The sequence below is a fragment of the Leptopilina heterotoma genome, unplaced genomic scaffold (genome assembly GCF_015476425.1).
Source record: "Leptopilina heterotoma isolate Lh14 unplaced genomic scaffold, ASM1547642v1 Lhet_47, whole genome shotgun sequence".
NCBI lineage: Eukaryota > Metazoa > Arthropoda > Insecta > Hymenoptera > Figitidae > Leptopilina > Leptopilina heterotoma.
The window spans coordinates 1481099-1498693 of record NW_025111098.1 but is presented as its reverse complement, the minus strand read 5'-3'; the positions used below and the strand labels follow the sequence as shown (position 1 = coordinate 1498693).

General features: G+C 23.3%; 1 protein-coding gene across 3 annotated transcripts; it reads right to left on the bottom strand.

Annotated features, from left to right (window-relative positions):
• Positions 1–100: 100 nt before the first annotated feature.
• On the bottom strand, positions 101–17588 carry LOC122507534 (ribonuclease Z, mitochondrial). Of its 3 annotated transcripts, none has more exons than XM_043620301.1 (7): positions 17579–17588; positions 15592–15796; positions 11593–12367; positions 4031–4416; positions 3527–3928; positions 801–1144; positions 101–660 (listed from the first exon to the last, which is right to left on the bottom strand). In XM_043620301.1, exons 2-7 carry the CDS (start codon positions 15772–15774, stop codon positions 219–221), a joined length of 2532 nt encoding a protein of 843 aa, XP_043476236.1. In that variant the 5' UTR covers positions 15775–15796; positions 17579–17588; the 3' UTR covers positions 101–218. The 3 variants fall into 3 exon arrangements, with proteins under 3 accessions (XP_043476236.1, XP_043476235.1, XP_043476234.1); XM_043620300.1 differs by lacking the exon at positions 17579–17588 and adding an exon at positions 16902–17458; XM_043620299.1 differs by lacking the exon at positions 17579–17588 and adding an exon at positions 16045–16106.
• Positions 17589–17595: the final 7 nt, after the last annotated feature.

The window sequence follows — 17595 nt, the reverse complement described above, 5'->3', positions numbered from 1 at the left end:
TTTTTAAAAATAGTTGAATTCATGAGAAGAATTTTATTATTTATGAAAATAATAGAATGAGAAAATTTAAAAACTGTCGAATTAAGAAAGTAAAAAAATATTTTAAAGTAAAATTTCTGTTTTATTAATAAACAATTGATATTCATTTGCAAAAATGGAAGTATATACATATTTATCAAGTAAAAATCGTCATTCGTTCAGTTCATTATTCACAATATTTACAAAACATCAGATTTCCTCGCTTCAATTTTTCCTATTTTTCTCTTCATTGGTGATTTTAAGAGTCCTAAAACTTTCTTGCCATTTACCTCTTTCACTTCTGTTTCTTCATAGCACATTATTTTGAGACATGGATAAAATAGAGGAAGAATAGGAAGTTCGGCTAATCTAATGTGCATGTTATCGAAAGCCATGCCAATTTTACTATGGTCTGCACGTTGGCCAATTTCTGGCATGTAAAATGTTTTTGAAAAGCGTTGACTAAAGTGCGTTAACAGAGTGAAATTTGCTTTCATTTTCTCGCCGATGTTAATAGCTTGCGATACAGTTGAATGAAGTTTTTCTTTTGCATGTTCTTTATCATTAAATGTTGCCTCGTGAATTAATAAGTCACAATTTTTACCTAAATCTACAAGTTTTTGACAAGGCATCGTGTCACCGCTGAAAATTAAATAATTAGTTAAATTTTAAATATAAAATACTTCTGAATGTGACATTTTTTATTAGATTTTGTAAAATTAATCAAGAGATTGATTTTACAAAATCTACTCTCTGGTACTACATTAAATTGTAGTACTTACCTATAAACTATTTTTTTGTCGTTAGCAAGAGTAAAAGAAACTCCGTATGAAAAAGCACAATGGTCCACATTAACTGTACTAATTTCCTTAACATTAAGACTTTCATAAATTCTTTTTTCAGTTTCCAAAGGAATTTGGTGCTCAGACATTAGTAATTTCGATAGTGGAATCAAAGTGTATAGTTGTGAAATATTCTGATATCTGAGATCAAAAAAGTATAACCAGGAACGTATTCTTTCTGGAGCGAGGAGATAAACAGGTTCTTGATTAGAGCGCGATCGTTCTTGTAAAATTCCAATCAATCCTAATTGATGATCAGCATGTAGATGAGAAATATAAATAGCCTGCAAATAAACTTGTATTAAACATTTTTTATGAGTATAGTTTTTTTAACTGTTTTTTCAAATTTCTAACTGTTTTTGCAGAAAAAGATAGAAAAATTTTCTATAAAATCTATTACAGGCTTCGCACTCATCTACTAAAAGCTACTATTTCTGTTTTTTTTTAAGAATTTCCACTACTTTAAATTCGCCAATCCTAGAAATGAAAAAATTATTCTCAAAAATTATAATCAAATTCTTTAAAACGATTCAATTGTTTTCAAAAACTATTCGAAATTCAATTATTTTCAATATCTAGTATTTTCATGAAATTTCGCAAAAGAATTCAATTACTTAAAAAAAAATTGATAACATTTATTAAAAATTCAATTATTTTCATAAATAATAAAATTTCCACAGGAATTCAATTAATTTAGAATAGCAATTTCAAAAATATTTCGCAAAAAACCAATTATTTAACAAAATTTGTATACAATTCTTCACAATAATTTAATTACTTTCACAAATAACATTTGTCATGAAAATTGAATTTAAAAAAAACTTTGTTATAAAATTCTTCGAAATAATTCAATTATTTTCATAAATAATAAAACTCATTGAAGAATTTCAATTATTTTCAAAAATAACAAAATTTTTCACAGAAATTCAATTCTTTTAAAACATTTTAATACAATTTTTCGCAATAATTCGATTATTTTCATAAATAATAAAATTCTTCTCAGGATTTCAATTATTTTTAATAGAATTTTACAGGAATTACTCAAAAAATGTAATTATTCTTAAAAATTTAATTTCAATTCCTCGAAAAAATCAATTATTTAAAAAAATGTTTTTTTAAAATTCTTCCCAAGAAATCAAATATTTACATAAATAATTATTTGAAAGAATTCAATTATGTCGATAAAAACAAAATTATTCCTGAAAATTCAATTATTTTCAGGCATTTTAATAAAATTCTTTGCAAAATTCAATTATTTTCGTAAATAACAATATTCATGACAAGAATTCAATTGTTTTTAAAAGTAATTAATTTCTTCTTGGAAATTCAATTATTTTTAAAAATTCTAATAAAATCGTTCGCAAGAAATTAATTATATTCATAAATAATAAAATGCTTTTTAGGAATTCAACTATTTTCAAAATCTACTATTTTTATTAAATTTCCAAACAGAATTGAATTATTAAAAAACATTTTTTGGAAATATCTTAGTAAGAATTGAATTATTTTCATGAATAATAAAAATTTCTTTGGAATTCAATTATTTTCAAATATTTTAATAAAATAACAACTACAATTTTAATTAAATTCTTTTGAAATATTTCAATTATTCTTTTAGATTTTTATAAAATTTTAATAAAATTCTTCCTAAGAATTCAATTATTATAATAATTAATTATTTCAATTATTCTTTTAGATTTTAATGAAATTCTTCTCAAGAATTCAATTATTTACGTAAATAATTCTTCGAAAGAATTTAATTATTGTCGATAAATATTATATCAAAACTATTCCCAAACAGTCAATTACTTTGAGACATTTTAATAAAATTTTTTGCAAAATTTAATTATTTTCATAAATGACAATATTCATCACAAGAATTCAATTATTTCTAAAAGTAATAAATTTATTCTTGGAAATTCAATTATTTTAAAAAATCCTAATAAAATCTTTCGCAAGAATTCAATTAAATTCATAAATAATAAAATGCTTTTTAGAAATTCAATTATTTTCAAAAAATTTTAATAACATACCACACAGAAATTCAATTATTGTCAAAAGTTTTAATAGAACTCTTTGTAAAATTTAATTATTTTTAAAAACTTTTAGCAATTCAATGATTTTCAATATCTACTATTTTCATAAAATTTCCAAACAGAATTCAATTATTTAAAAATTTTTTTGTAAAAATCTTCGTACAAGAATTGTTCTTTTTATGAATAATAAAAATTTTTCAGGATCTCATTTTTTAAATTAGAATTTTCATAAAATTAATCGAAAGAAATTATGAAAATTATGTTACAAAATTCTTGACAAGAATTAAATTATTTTTATAAATATTTAAATTCTTTCATGAATAATAAAATTCGTTGCAGGAATTCAATTTATTAACAGAATAAGAATGAAGTTAATTTTAATTTTTTAATAGCTATTTTTTTACTAATTTTTTAATATTAATTATCGAGTGCGAAGTCTGCTATTATCTTTTTCTACAAAATAGTTTAGTTTTCATTGACCAGCAGTGAAAGATATTTTAAATCATAGATCTTCAACTTTCTAACATTAAAATGTAATCAAATGTTAAAAATAAAATTTCTAATGTATTTTTAAAAATAACTGCAAAACAGACTTAAGAAAATAAAATTGCACACAAATGTTTAAAGAACCTTAATTGAAGAAAGAATATTATCTGTTTCCTTTCCATAAATCCTAAAGATTTGATGTATCGTTCCTTCTCCACAGTCCAAAACTATACTTGTATCTTTATCAATCCTCAGAAGAATACCACTTGTGTTCCTCATTTTATTATTTGCAGTTGAGCTCGTTCCTAATATTACAAGTTTCGGATATTCTGGAATTTCACCTAATTTCCTTTGCATAAAACTGACATTTGTTTGGACCTCCGCCAAAGCATCTAAATATCCAGTCATTTGAAAAACTTCATCCAAATATTCTTGAGGATTGAGTTTCAACTCCTTTAATGGATTAAGACCTTTTTTAGGAACCAGGGAATAGCAGTGAAGCGTTTTTGCACGAGTTACCAGAGCAGATTCATCAGAAGCCTCAACCTAAATCAGATTTATTTATACGAACAGTTAAATTATTACCTACAAATTTTGAACAAAATAATAGTAATTAAATACTACAAAATAATAGTAATATTTTCTTACAGAACTTTCTTTGTCATCTTCCGTGACACTATGGTTCTGAAAAATTCCACTTTTCTGCGAAGTTGCAGATACTTCAGTCGGAATATTCGATTCATCCCAAAAGGGAAATATTCTGTCATGAAGTAAATGCAGTTGATGTTGAAACTTATGAATTGCTTCGGTTCCCAAGCACGTGTTAGATTCGTTGACTATCATGTGCTGTGTCGACCAACCAAAATTTTCCATCCACTTTTGATACCTTGCATCTTTTATTATTGATTCTGGCGTGAAATGCACAATACAAGAAGCAATCATATCCTTCGACTTAGCAGTTCCCGATTGATAGTTTGCAAAAATTGGATTTTGTATTAAAGACTCTAATAATTCTTCTCTAGGACAGTCTACAACTGGAAAGTTTTATATTTTCATTAACAAGAGTTTATAATCACTATTTTTAAAATAAAATTGAGAAATTTAAAAGATTTTATTAAGATGATGAAAAAAATCGATCACTCCGAGTCAGGATTCAAAAAACAAAAAAGAAGTAATTCAAATAACAAAAAAGTTTTTAATAAAATAAAGGTAAGAAATTTTCATAACGATGATTTGTCAATAATATTTTTTGATTACAAAATTTTTAGTTTCTTTATAATAGGAAAAGTTTGTATAATTTCTGTTGTTTAATCACAATTTTTAACGAAATTATAATTCTTTTAGAAATTAGTGAAAAAAATTTGCAGCATTTCTATTTCTTCTCTACAATTTTTTAGCAAAAATCTTCTAGATATTTAAAAATTAAAGGCAATTTTTTTTATAAACCCGATCGCAATTTTTAGTTAAAAATAAAACTGAGAAGTTTAAAAGAATTTTATAAAATGAAAGAAAAAAATTTTTCATAATTTTGAACATATTTTTCTTTAAATTTAAAAAAAAAAGATATTATTTGAACAACTCGTATAGAATTTGCCAAGATATTCCTAACAACTTGAATGTAAAATATTTTTGATTAAATAATTTGAACTTTCGAGTACAACTGAACAATCCTGGTAATTAATTTACTTCTAAAAGTTTTTAAAAATCAATTATTTTCCAAATTTTCAAGTAGAATTCTTCAAAAATTCGACTACATTTCCAAATAATTTTTCAAAGTAAACAAATAAAATTCATTAAAAGACAAAAATTATTTCAATGAAATTTGACAATTTAAAAAAAAATCAATGAAAAACCATTTAAAATTTAATTATTTCTAAAAATTGCAACTGTAATTCTTCCAAAATTCAATTAAATTTTTTTAGAGTTATTGAATAAAATTATTCAAAACATTACAAATTTTTAAAAAGAAAAATAATGTAATTAATAATTTTTCAAAATAGAAATTTAAATATTTTTATACTTTTGCTTCTCTTAAATTTTCCAAGAATTTAATTTAAAAATCTTTAAAAATTTAATTAATTCCTAAAATTTCTGTTATAACACTTGAAATATAAAATTATTTTCTAAAATTTTATTAAAAATTTGTTTAATCAATTTTTATTAGAATTTAACTACGAGAATCGAATTATTTAAATAGGCTAATTTTTTTAAATTCATTAATTATTAATTAACTAGCCAAACTATCCGCGCGCAAGCGCGCGGGAATGTTCTACTGAACTGTTTATTTTAAACAATTTGAAGGCATTTTATTTTTAAAAATTTGTAAAGAAATAATTATTATTATTACCTAACAAAAAGTTTGAACTAATTAAAGGTGGAAAAAGCTAACAATTATAGAGAATTTCATTTTATATTGTTTAGAAACTTTAAAGTTTACAAAAAAAAATTTAACAAATTCGAACTTCCAATTTTTTTTAAATTCTAATAATTTCCCTCAATGGTCTCAATTTAAATAGAATTTACATTACTGGACCTAAACTATGGCTAAAACAATTCCAATTAATATCTGGGTCATAAAAATGAATTTAATTCACAATAATAAAAAAATATCCACAGCCGATAATCATCAGGAGGTGAAAAATTATTTTTTGAGCGAATTTTATCTTTTGTATTGCTTATTTTAAACAATATAAAGCCATTTTAATTTAAATACTTTTTAAAGAAATAATAATAACACACTGAAAAATTTTTTACTTGAAACAGCGATAATTTTCTCTAGAATAGCGAAAGTATCAATTGAAGCACTAAATTAAAAAATTAAATTAACATCAGATTTTGTAAAGTCAAAATAACGAATTCAACATAGACATTAATTATCTCAAAACTTTACCAAATTCACCCCAGAAATCACTGAATCCGATAAATTAGAAAAAAGTCATACAATGGAAGTTCTATTTTGAATTTCTAAAATTTAATGTTATGTTTACCGCATTAGAAATAAATTTCAAGTGAATCCGATAAATTTTGTTACTTTCTTGTAGTACAATATTGTAGTAAAATTGAATCTCGCAAAAATTGTTACATATTTTATACTTTTATTTCAAAAATAATTTTGATTACGAACATTTAAATTATTCTAAAAATTAAAAAAATAATTATTTATTTAGCTTTTTAAACAAAGAATTCCGTATCTTTCGAAACTAAAATAACTGTTAGTTATTTTCACAAATAAAGTTTTCCACAAGAATTCAATTATTTTAACTAATAACATTTTCATAATATTTATTATATATCGAAAAAATTAATTATTATTTAAAACAATGTTCATAAAATTCTTATGAAGAATTCAATTACTTTTCAAAATAACAAAATTTTGCACAGAAATCCAATTCTTTTTAAACATTTTAATAAACTTTTCCGCAATAATTCAATTATTTTCAAAAATAATAAAATTTCTCAAAGGAATTAAATTATTTTTGAAAATTTTAATAAAATTCTTAGCAACTATTCAATTATTATTATAAATAATTCTTCAAAAGAATTCAATTATATCGATAAACAAGAAGATTATTTCCGAAAGTTAATTTATTTTGAGGTATTTTAATAAAATTCTTTGCAAAATTCAATTATTTTCATAAATAACAATATTCATCACAATAATTCAATTATTTTTAAAAGTAATAAATTTCTTCAGGGAAATTCCATTATTTAAAAAAATTTTAATACAATCGTTCGCAAGAATTCAATTATTTTCATAAATAATAAAATGTTTTTTAGGAAATCAATTATTTTCAAAAAAATTTAATAAAATTTTTACAAACTTTTCACAATTCAATGATTTTCAATATCTACTATTTTCATAAAATTTCCAAACAGAATTCAGTTATTTTAAACAAAATTTCATGAATAATAAAATTTTTTCAGGAATTCAATTACTTAAATTAGAATTTGCGTAAAATTAGTCGAAAGAAATCAATTATTTAAAAATTTTTATAAAATTCTTCACAAGAATGACATTATTTTTATAAATAGTTAAATTTTTTCATGAATATTAAAATTAATTGCAGGAATTCAATTTATTAACAGGATAAGAAAAAAGTATATATGTTTGATGAAAATTAGGAAAAGTCAGGAATAAAAAATACGAATTATAAAAATAATTATTTAAAATTAATAACTGATAATAATATAATAATAATTTTATACTTGGGGAATCTAGAAGTAAAAATAAAAATGAATTAAAATAAATTTGATCAAATATCTTTTAACAATATTATATTAAAATAATAAATAATATTAAATTATGGACACCAACCTTTAGACTAAATGATAAAATTATTTAGTTAATTAAAAATTTAATTCAATATAATAAATTGTAGGGGAGGATGGGGCAAGGATAGTTAAGGGGCAAGGATAGTTAGTTGCTGTTATGCTTAGACGGCTTGCTCAAAAATCGCGTAATTCATAGTATATTCGCGTTTTAAGGATTGTCACCGGCAATATAAGGAAATGAGAGAAAATTATAAAAATTTGACAGTTTAATCGTTATATTATTTTAGAAACATATGATTTTTTTCATAATTTTTTACCACGTAGTTTTTTCTTAAAAAAATAAAATAAATTTGCAATTTAACATAGGCTCTTATGGGAGCTCAGATAAATCTTAGAAAAAAAGTGTGAAGGAAATGAGAGAAAAATCTGTGGTTTTGTATATGGATAGACAATGTCAAAAAGTTTAAACTGGAAGATTTTAGAAAAAGTTTACCACAGATTTAATGAATAAATAATTATTAAAGTTTTAGTTTTCAGAACAGTAATAATTGTATAAGTATCAAACACAAAAACACATGAAAATGTGGCAACATCGCAACAACACACAACCTCAAAAAAATACAAATTTGATCTGTACATTTGAAATTAATAATATCCCTTAAATATAAGTTAATAACTTTTATGTTTCTTTTGCATCATAATTATATTTTACATTTGTTTATTGTAATTTTCGTGTTCTCAACACTAAAAAATTTGAGGTTAACCTCTGACAATATACTATATTCCAGTCGTACCAACCATATGTTGACTATGTTGTGTAATGGTTTTTAGCACTTTTTCAAAAAATTAATTAAATACATTTTTTAATATTTTAGTCTTGAAAAAATTTTATCATTAATTTTTACATCTTTTTTGAATGTTTTTTTTCTTTAAATAAAATAAATATATAGGATTTTTGATTAAAATTATGAAACTGAAATTTTTTTTTGAGGTTGCAAACATGCAAGATTTTACATGGGAGTAATGGGAACAATCCCCTTGCCCCTCACCACCGCTGTGACAATCCTTAACACCAAAAGATGATTGTAAAAATTGCAAGTCAATCTGTCACCATTTGCGAAGTTGGGAGATTATTTTTGAAAAAAGTCTGTTTTGCTAAAATGTCAACTTAGTGTTTATCATATTATTTTCTACATTAGAATTTCAGAATATTTTTTACGTAAAATGTTTTCCGGAGTGGAATTTCCTGCTGAACACGAATATCGTATTTATATTCAAATTAATTCACGTCGTTCCTTAAAATTTGGAAAAAACTGAAATATGGGCTCATGGGGCAAGGATAGTTAGAGATAATACGGCACGGTAAAAGCGTGTTAATACAATTGAAAATTTTAAAAAAGTGTTTAATTGTTCTTTTTAGGTTGATATACATAATGGTGCGTAATTATATACGGAAAACGAAGCTTATGACCAAGAAATTGGTGGTCGTCTGAAAAAAATTGGTTAAACTTCTAATTCTAGTTCAGATGAATTTTAATATAATAAGTGCAATTCAGAAAATGTTCCATACATATTTTTAATACTTGGGATATCAATATTGAATAGTCTAAATCCAGTAAAATAAAAAAAACAAAAATTTACTGATTTTCTATAACATTTTTGGCATTCGAATTCTTTTAACTATCCTTGCCCCGGTACTGGGGCAAGGATAGTTAAAAATTTTTGTTTACTTTTTTATTCGTATCTCGTAGGGATTTGAGTCTACAGTAAAATAATGTATAGCAAAATTATAGCCAAATAACCAGGCTTTCCAAAAATACTTCTCATTTGCAGTTACATATTCAAGTTTGGCCGCTAGATTCGAAAAGGTCTTACCTAACTATCCTTGCCCCATCCTCCCCTATATAGAATTAAATATTGAGAACAGGAATGCGTCTTGTAAATTCTACATAGGTACCTAACCGTTAAAAAGTTTGACATTAAAAAAAATAAAAAATGCCAATAACCCACAAAAATTAATTTTCAAAACAAACAAATGAATGCAGAAAATTTGCTAACGGAAAGGAAACTTACGATTATTATAATGTATTATTCTTGTTTATTAATTTCAAAAATTTTAATACAATTCTGCGCAAGAATTCAATTATTTTCATAAATAACAACATTCTTCGTAAGAATTCAATTATTTTTAAAAATAGTAAAATTTTGTGCAAAAATTCAATTACTTTTAAACAAAATTTTAATAAAATTTCACGAACGAATACAATTATTTTTAAAAATTTTAATAAAGCCTTCGAAACAATTCAATTATTTTTCTAAATGAGGCTCCGGATCTTAAAAGGGCACTTTCACCATGTAAAGTCTATGCGGAAAGTGCCCTTTTAAGATCCGGAGCCTCAAATAGTAAAATCTTTGAAAAAATTCAATTATTTCAAAAGAAATTTTACGAAAGAATTCAATTTTTTTCTTAATTCATTATATAATTTTTCAAAAGAATTCAATTATTTCCTAAAATTTTAATAAAATTGAATAATTAAATATTCAATTTCAATTATTAACAAACACGATTATTTTAAAAACTTGAAAGAAATTTATCAAAAAGAATTTAATTAGAATTTTCAAAAATTTTAAATAAATTCTTCGCGAGAATTCCAATTATTTTCCTAAATAATAAAATTCTTTGAAGGAATTCTATTATTATCAAATTTTTTAATAAAAGTTCTTTGCAACAATTCTATTTGAATTTAATATAATATTAATGTTAAAATCGCAGGATTTTAATTATTTACATAAAGAATTAAATTCTACACAAAAATTCAATTATTTTCATAAACAAAAAAATTCTTCACAAAAATTCAATTATTTTTATAAATTAAAAAATTTCTAGTCAAATTTCAATTATTCTATAAAATTTTTAAAACAATTATTGCAAGAAATAAAATTATTTTCAACAATTTTGACAAAATTCTTTACAAAAGGTGGATCCCACGTCAGTTCAACACACTTATTTTCATGACTTGTTGGGATTTGGCTGTAATTTTGTAAATTCATTACTTTTATAGTGATAAACAACTCCACCAAATATTTTTTCAAAATTTTAAAAATTACCAAAAATATGGCATTTTCAAAATTTTTGTCTTTTTTTTTTAAAGTGCTATAACTTTGGTTCTAATTAACCGATTTTGGATTTTAAAACAAGGATTTCTTTGGTTTTAAGTATATTTTAAGTTAAAATTAATATAAAAAAAAATTCAAAAAATTTTTTTTTTGAAATTTTGAAAAATTAAAAATCCGTTTTTGAAAAAACATCATCTTCGATTTTTTTTCAAAATTTTACCAAATGTTAGGGCAAATGTGCTTTACATGTCCTGTAAGTTTGATCTTGGGATCTCAAAGGGATTCGGAATAAAAAAATAAAACGTAACCACAAATTACGAACATAATTGGGCAAAATTCCTCAACTGCCCACGTAAAAAAATGAATTTTCTCTAAACTTTGCTAAAATGTTACTATTATTAGTAGAAGTGTAAATATTAATTTTTTTTGAATTTGATAAAATATTTTTTGAGTTATGGAGTTTCAAAATTTTGATTTTTTTGAAAATATTTTTTTTTCGATTTAATATATTTATAAGTAAAATTAATCAAATTTAAAGTATGAATAGTGATTTAAAATGTTAAGTTTACGTATTTTCGATTCACAGTCATCGAAATGAGCTACTAAAAAACCAGGACAATTTCACTTAAGTCAACCATTTAAATTTTTATATCTCAATTTCTTTCATTGGATTTTTAATTTCTTTGAACTTTTTGACTAGGACAAAAAATCCAAAAAATAAGTCCAAAGTGAAACTATTTTTTAAAAAATTTTTTTAGATTTCATTTACTTTGGATTTTTTGGTTTGGACTTCTTGTTCAGATACCAGAATTTAATTTTACCTATAAATGCAGGTCCAGGTTCGGCAGGGTCAACAACATCAGAACTTTTTATTATTGTCCCATTCTCTAAAGTAACATCCATTCCATTCTTCAATTGTCCCAACAATGGACCTGGTGTGATTCCTTTTTCTACACATTTATTTAAATTTAATTTTCCAATACGATGATGAATTTTACCAATGTAACACATGGAAGACCTCACATGTCCCGCTATAGAATCAGATTGCCTCTTAATTCTTTTGACATTGTCTCCGTACATGCTAAGTTTTCTTTTCGCAGACACATTCACCTCATGTTCATAATAATCTATATTATCATCTATTTCAGTTTTGTGATTGACGTTTTCATCGACATTATCGGTTTCTGTTATTTCAGTATTGTGATCTGCGTTTTGTGGCTCTAAAAGAACGTAATTCACAGTCAATACATTGTCAACAAAAGGCCTATTAATATTTGCTTCAATGACAGTTAATCTTTTGAGATATACAAATCTTCTTGTAACGTCACAAATGTCTATTGTTCCTATCGGTCCATGAATATTTACTGTTGAAACACCATATGATTGTAAGCATAGGAGAAATCCAGGAAGTCCTCCCAGATTCTTCCAATTTGGCGTTGTAATGAAAACATTGCCAATTTTCGATAATTTACATAATTTATTTCTATGTTCATTATTTATTCTTTGTGTACTTTCTCCACAGTTGAAAATATATCTGCTCTCATTTGAGTAAAGACAAACACTAGCTGGAGCACCACGTGCTCCACTACCAATAACCTACAAGAAAATATTTTTAATCTACATTCATTAAATTCTTTCTTATTTTAAAGCTAAGATTCCCTATTTTCATAATATCTAAATAATAGATTTAAAAAAAAAGAACATAGGTACTTAAGTTAACTGACTTAAAAATATAAGATTTTGACCTATGGTCAAAATAATTTGTTGAAAAAACTTTTTTTCATAATTTCTACATTAAAAAAATTACATTTTTTTGTTCTAAAAGTTTCTTCAATATCAATTGTTTTTAAACAAGGTTGCCACAAAAATTCAATTTTGTTTTAATTATTATTATTTTTCCATAGGAAAAAAGATTTTCAAAAATTTTTAATTCAAACCTTTTGAAATTTAATAACTTATAAAAATATTACAAAACATGAAGATATTCATACTTTATAAGAATTAAAGGTGACCGAGTGATAAAATAATTATTTTATATTATAATATAAGAATATAGTTACCGTAACTCTTCAAAATTATTTTCTTCATTTCAATTCAATTAATATTTTCTAGAATTTTTAAATTAAATTCTTCTTTAAATAAATTATTTTTAATAATTTCTAAAAAAAGTTCTTCTACGAATATTTTTAAATCCATTTGTTTACAATTCAATTTTACGTGAAATTTAAATTATTCGGAAATTCTTCCACTAAATAAACATTAGAAAATAAAAACTTTAAATAACTTTTAAAAATTTTGATTAAATTTTTTGAAGAAAATTAGTTCCACTGAATTTTTAATTAAAAGTATGAAAAATTCAGATTTTCAAAGATTTTAATTTTGAAACCTTTACAAAATTCACTTATTTCTAAAAATTGCAATTATTAGTAACTTCTCCAAAAATCAATTATTATCTAAAACTTTAACTGAAATTAATTTTTAAATCAATTTTAATTAGAAAATTCTACGAAAATTCAATTATTTATATACAAACATAGATAACTTATTGAATAATTAAATTTTCTTAAAATTGAATTTTTATGGATAATTTTATCAACAAATTTTTAAATAATTGAATTCTTCCGACGAATTTTAATAAAATTTTTAAGAATAATTACATTTTTGAGAAATTGGATTAAAATTGTATTAAAAATAATATTGAATTTCTGCAATGAGTTTTATTATTTATGAAAATAATTTAATTATTTCGAAGAATTTTATAAAAAAGTTTCTAACAATTGATTTTTTTCAAAAAAATTATTGAATTAAGAAAAATTTTTGAAAATAACTGAAATTTTGCAATGAATTTTATTAAAATTTTTGAATTCTATTTCAAATTCACTCTATTTTAATTTCAAATTCTATTTCAAAAAATTTTAATAAAATTCTTTGAAATAATTCACTTATTATCAACAATTTCTTTTAATTTCTTCACAAGATTTCAATTATTTTCAAAAATAATGAAATTTTTTGCTGAAAAGCAATTATTTTCAATATCTACTATTTTAATAAAATATCTCAAAAGAATGCAATTTAAAAAAATGTAATAACATTTTTTGCAAACAATTAAATTCAATTAAATTCATTCCAAGAATCCAATTATTTGTAATACAATTTTAATTAAATTATTCGAAATAATTTAATTATTCTTTTAAATTTTTAAGAATATGGTTCACATAATTCAATTATTTACAGAAGCTTTAATAAAATTCTTCACAAGAATTCCATTATATTTGCAAATAATAAAATTTTTTATAGAAATTCAATTATTTTCATAAACAATAAAATTTTTCAGATGAATTAAATTATTTTGAATATAATTTTTAAAAAAATTCTTCGCAAGAATTCAATTATTTTCATAAATTTACATAAAATTCTTACAATTCAATTATTTTTAAAAATATTAATAAAATTCTTCGCACAAATCGAGTGTTTTTACAAATAATAAAATTCCTCTTTTCATAAATAATATTCCTTAAACGAATTCAATTATTTCCAAAAAGTTTAATATAATTCTTTGCAAGAATTGAATTATTATTTACAAATAATAAAATTTTTTACAGGAATTCAATTATTTAAAAAAGAATTTAATAAAATTAGTTGCAACAATTGAATTATTTTTATAATAAAACTCATCGCAGAATTTCAATTATTTTTCATACAATTTTTAAATGAATTCCTCGAAAAATATTTAAAATTATTTTTAAACATTTTATTGAAATTCTTGGAAAGAATTCAATTATTTTTAAAAATGTTGATAAAATTTCTGATAAATATTCAATTATTTTCTTAAATAATAAAATTTTTTTAATGGAATTTAATACACTTTTCTATATAGATATAAAATTTTAATAAAATTACTTGAAGGAATTAAATTATTTTAAAGAAATTTACTAAATGGTTTCACAGAAATTCAATTATTTTTTTTAGAAATTTTGATAAAATTCTATTTTGGAATTCAATAATTATTTTCAATCCAATTTCAATTATATATTCTTCGAAATAATTTAATTTTTTTAATTATTATTTAATAATTCTTCGAAAGAATTCAATTGTATCGATAAATAACAAAATTATTCCTGCAAATTAAATTATTTTTATTTTAATAAAATTCTTTGTAAAATTCAATTGCCCTTAATTAAAAATATTGAATTTAAAACATAAAGGACTTTGACGATTTCAATTCAGAATCAATGAAGATATTAATAATTAATGGATTGAAGTTTTAATAAATTAAAATTAAGATTTATAGAATTGAAAATTAAATAAAATTTTTAGAAATTACTTTTTATTAAAAATATTTAAAAACTTTACAGGATAGGTAAAACTAACGCAATAGGTGAAATAAGTGACGAAATTGAAAAATCGTAAAAAGGTATGACTGTCTCTAATCTCTGCAAATGACTATAATTTTTTGAAAAATTATAGTACGACAATTTTTAAAAAAGTATTTTTAAGGTGATAAAATAAGCTTCCAATTTCAGTGCATAAAATTTACAATCAATGAATTGTTATAAACTACAATTATTTTATTCTGAAAAAAAAATTTTGAACAATTTTACTTCCTCATAGAGGAAGTATTTTTATTATTAATAGCAATTAAACTATGAGGAAACTTTTTTAAATCTATATATTTAGATATTATGAAAGTAGGAAAACTTAGTTTTAAAATGAGAACAGAACATTATTATTTTAGTTTAATAATAATGAATAATTAAGTGTTCTCATTAATAACGGCTCATGAATGCACGTGAATTGTCTATACATCAGATAAAACTTACTTTTAACGATATATCACAAGCTAAGGTTTTTATTTCAACAGATTGTTTAGGCTCTTCAGGGAGCAAACTTTCCTTATTTCCTGACATTAATTTATATCCTTTTAAACTCTTAAAGAACTTGAAGGTACGATGGATAATCCGTTCTTTTAAAAGTATTCGAGGCACAATTGGTAAGAAAATCATTCGTTCAATAATATTGATTCTACTGTAAAAATTAACAATTAGTATATTATAAAATTTTTAAATAACTTGAGAATTTTTTCTCGTTTCTTAATATGTTGATACGTAAAAAAGTAACATGTCTAAATATAACAAAAATATCTTATTTATTTGAAAACACATGTGAACACTGAACAGACGACAACAAATGATGAAACCCGCAGACAATCAACACTTGTCTTGGAGAAAGTTGGGTAGATATGATTCCTGAAGTTTAGTAAGGCCCTTCCTTACTAGTTGGCGCTGTTTGTATTCCAGACTTTTAGGGTGCAGCCACACATATGAGCGGAAGCTTAAAATCTGTAAAATCGAAAGCACAATTTCATGAGAGTGACAAGGATAGTGTTACTGACTATCTCTCTTTTACTCATAAAATTCTGCTTTCGATGATTTACGCTTCTGTCAACGAGATCGCACCCTAAAATTGCATTTACGTTTACGTTCACAATAACACATATTTTTTCTTGAAAATGTAGAAACAGCTTTATATCGTTAAATATGGTGAAAAGGGTGAAAACAAAAACAAATCAAAAGGTTATGGTTGTCATTTTCGAACTGGCTATTTGTTCATACAAGAGGCCCACGAAGTAGTATAAGGAGACTTAACGCCCATGTAAAGTTCAAAAAAACATGGCCCCAAAACAAGGCGAAGCCTATCTCAAGTTTTCCGGTGTTCGACTGTTCCGCGCGACCTCCTCGGGAAAATTTACAACTAAATAGTGACGTCTGCTTTTAAAGCACTGTGAAGTGTTTACATTTGAATGACATAAATAATAATTTAAATAATTACTTATTATTTAATTATGGGAGCAAAATAAGACTATTTGACAGTACGTATGAAAGCTTACTTTCTTTACAAATAATATTCAGCATTATTTTTTAAAGAGATCATGTTTTTTTGACTGTATTTACGTTTATTGTTTTAGGTTATATTTATGCGTAATTGATTTTCACAGACACGGAAATACATAAATAATTTTTGTTTTTAGATATTATTAATTATTAAAAAGAAAAACAAAGAATCATGGAATATTCGATGGAAAAACTTACATTTGAAGAGTGTAAGATCAAATTTAATAAATCACAATTACCTTCTGATAAGTGGTATCATATGACAAGAAACAAAGAATTTATTTCGTTTATAAAATTGGAATAAATAAAGTCAATCTTTGACATTTCTAACGGGCGCTCTTTAATTTGAAATTGGTAGCAGGCGAACCACATATACCACTTAGTTGTAAATTTTCCCGAGGAGGTCGCGCTGAACAGTCGGACACCGGAAAACTTGAGATAGGCTTCGCCTTGTTTTGGGGCCATCATGAAGGAGTATAAGGAGAAGTATGTATATGTATCCCTATTGACTGTACTTGACTGCGTAAAATCGCCATGCACGAAAATTGGCATACCGGAAATTTGTTCACTGATATTAGCGCCCCTACAGGAGAAAATATATACCCTCCATGCTGTCCATGATAAAAGTTTTGTTTACGTAGTTTTTTTAACAATAAAATAATAGTAATATGAATTGTTTTATAAAAAATTGCATGTCTAGTTATAAAGCAAATAAAAATGCTTCTGAAAAAAGTGTTTTTTCAAAGCACCGAGAATGATAAGTTTATTTAATATACTATTCTGTAAGGGTAAAAGTTTTTATACTTTTACCAACAGACATTTATGAATTTAATGCAAAGAATTTTTGGTTGTTTATTTGAAGTCCTTTCTATTTATATAACGTATAAAACAATTTAATTCTGTTCATCTATTTTACAATACAACACTCAGAGG

Bases quoted from the DNA above. Each gene is read 5' to 3' on its own strand.
- LOC122507534 (XM_043620299.1), bottom strand. From the start codon at position 16,091: ATGTGTGGCTGCACCCTAAAAGTCTGGAATACAAACAGCGCCAACTA. The intron at 15,797-16,044 runs GTAAGGAAGGGC...TAATTTTTACAG, and splicing joins AATACAAACAGCGCCAACTA to TAGAATCAATATTATTGAAC. The intron at 661-800 runs GTAAGTACTACA...TTTAATTTTCAG, and splicing joins GACAAAAAAATAGTTTATAG to CGGTGACACGATGCCTTGTC.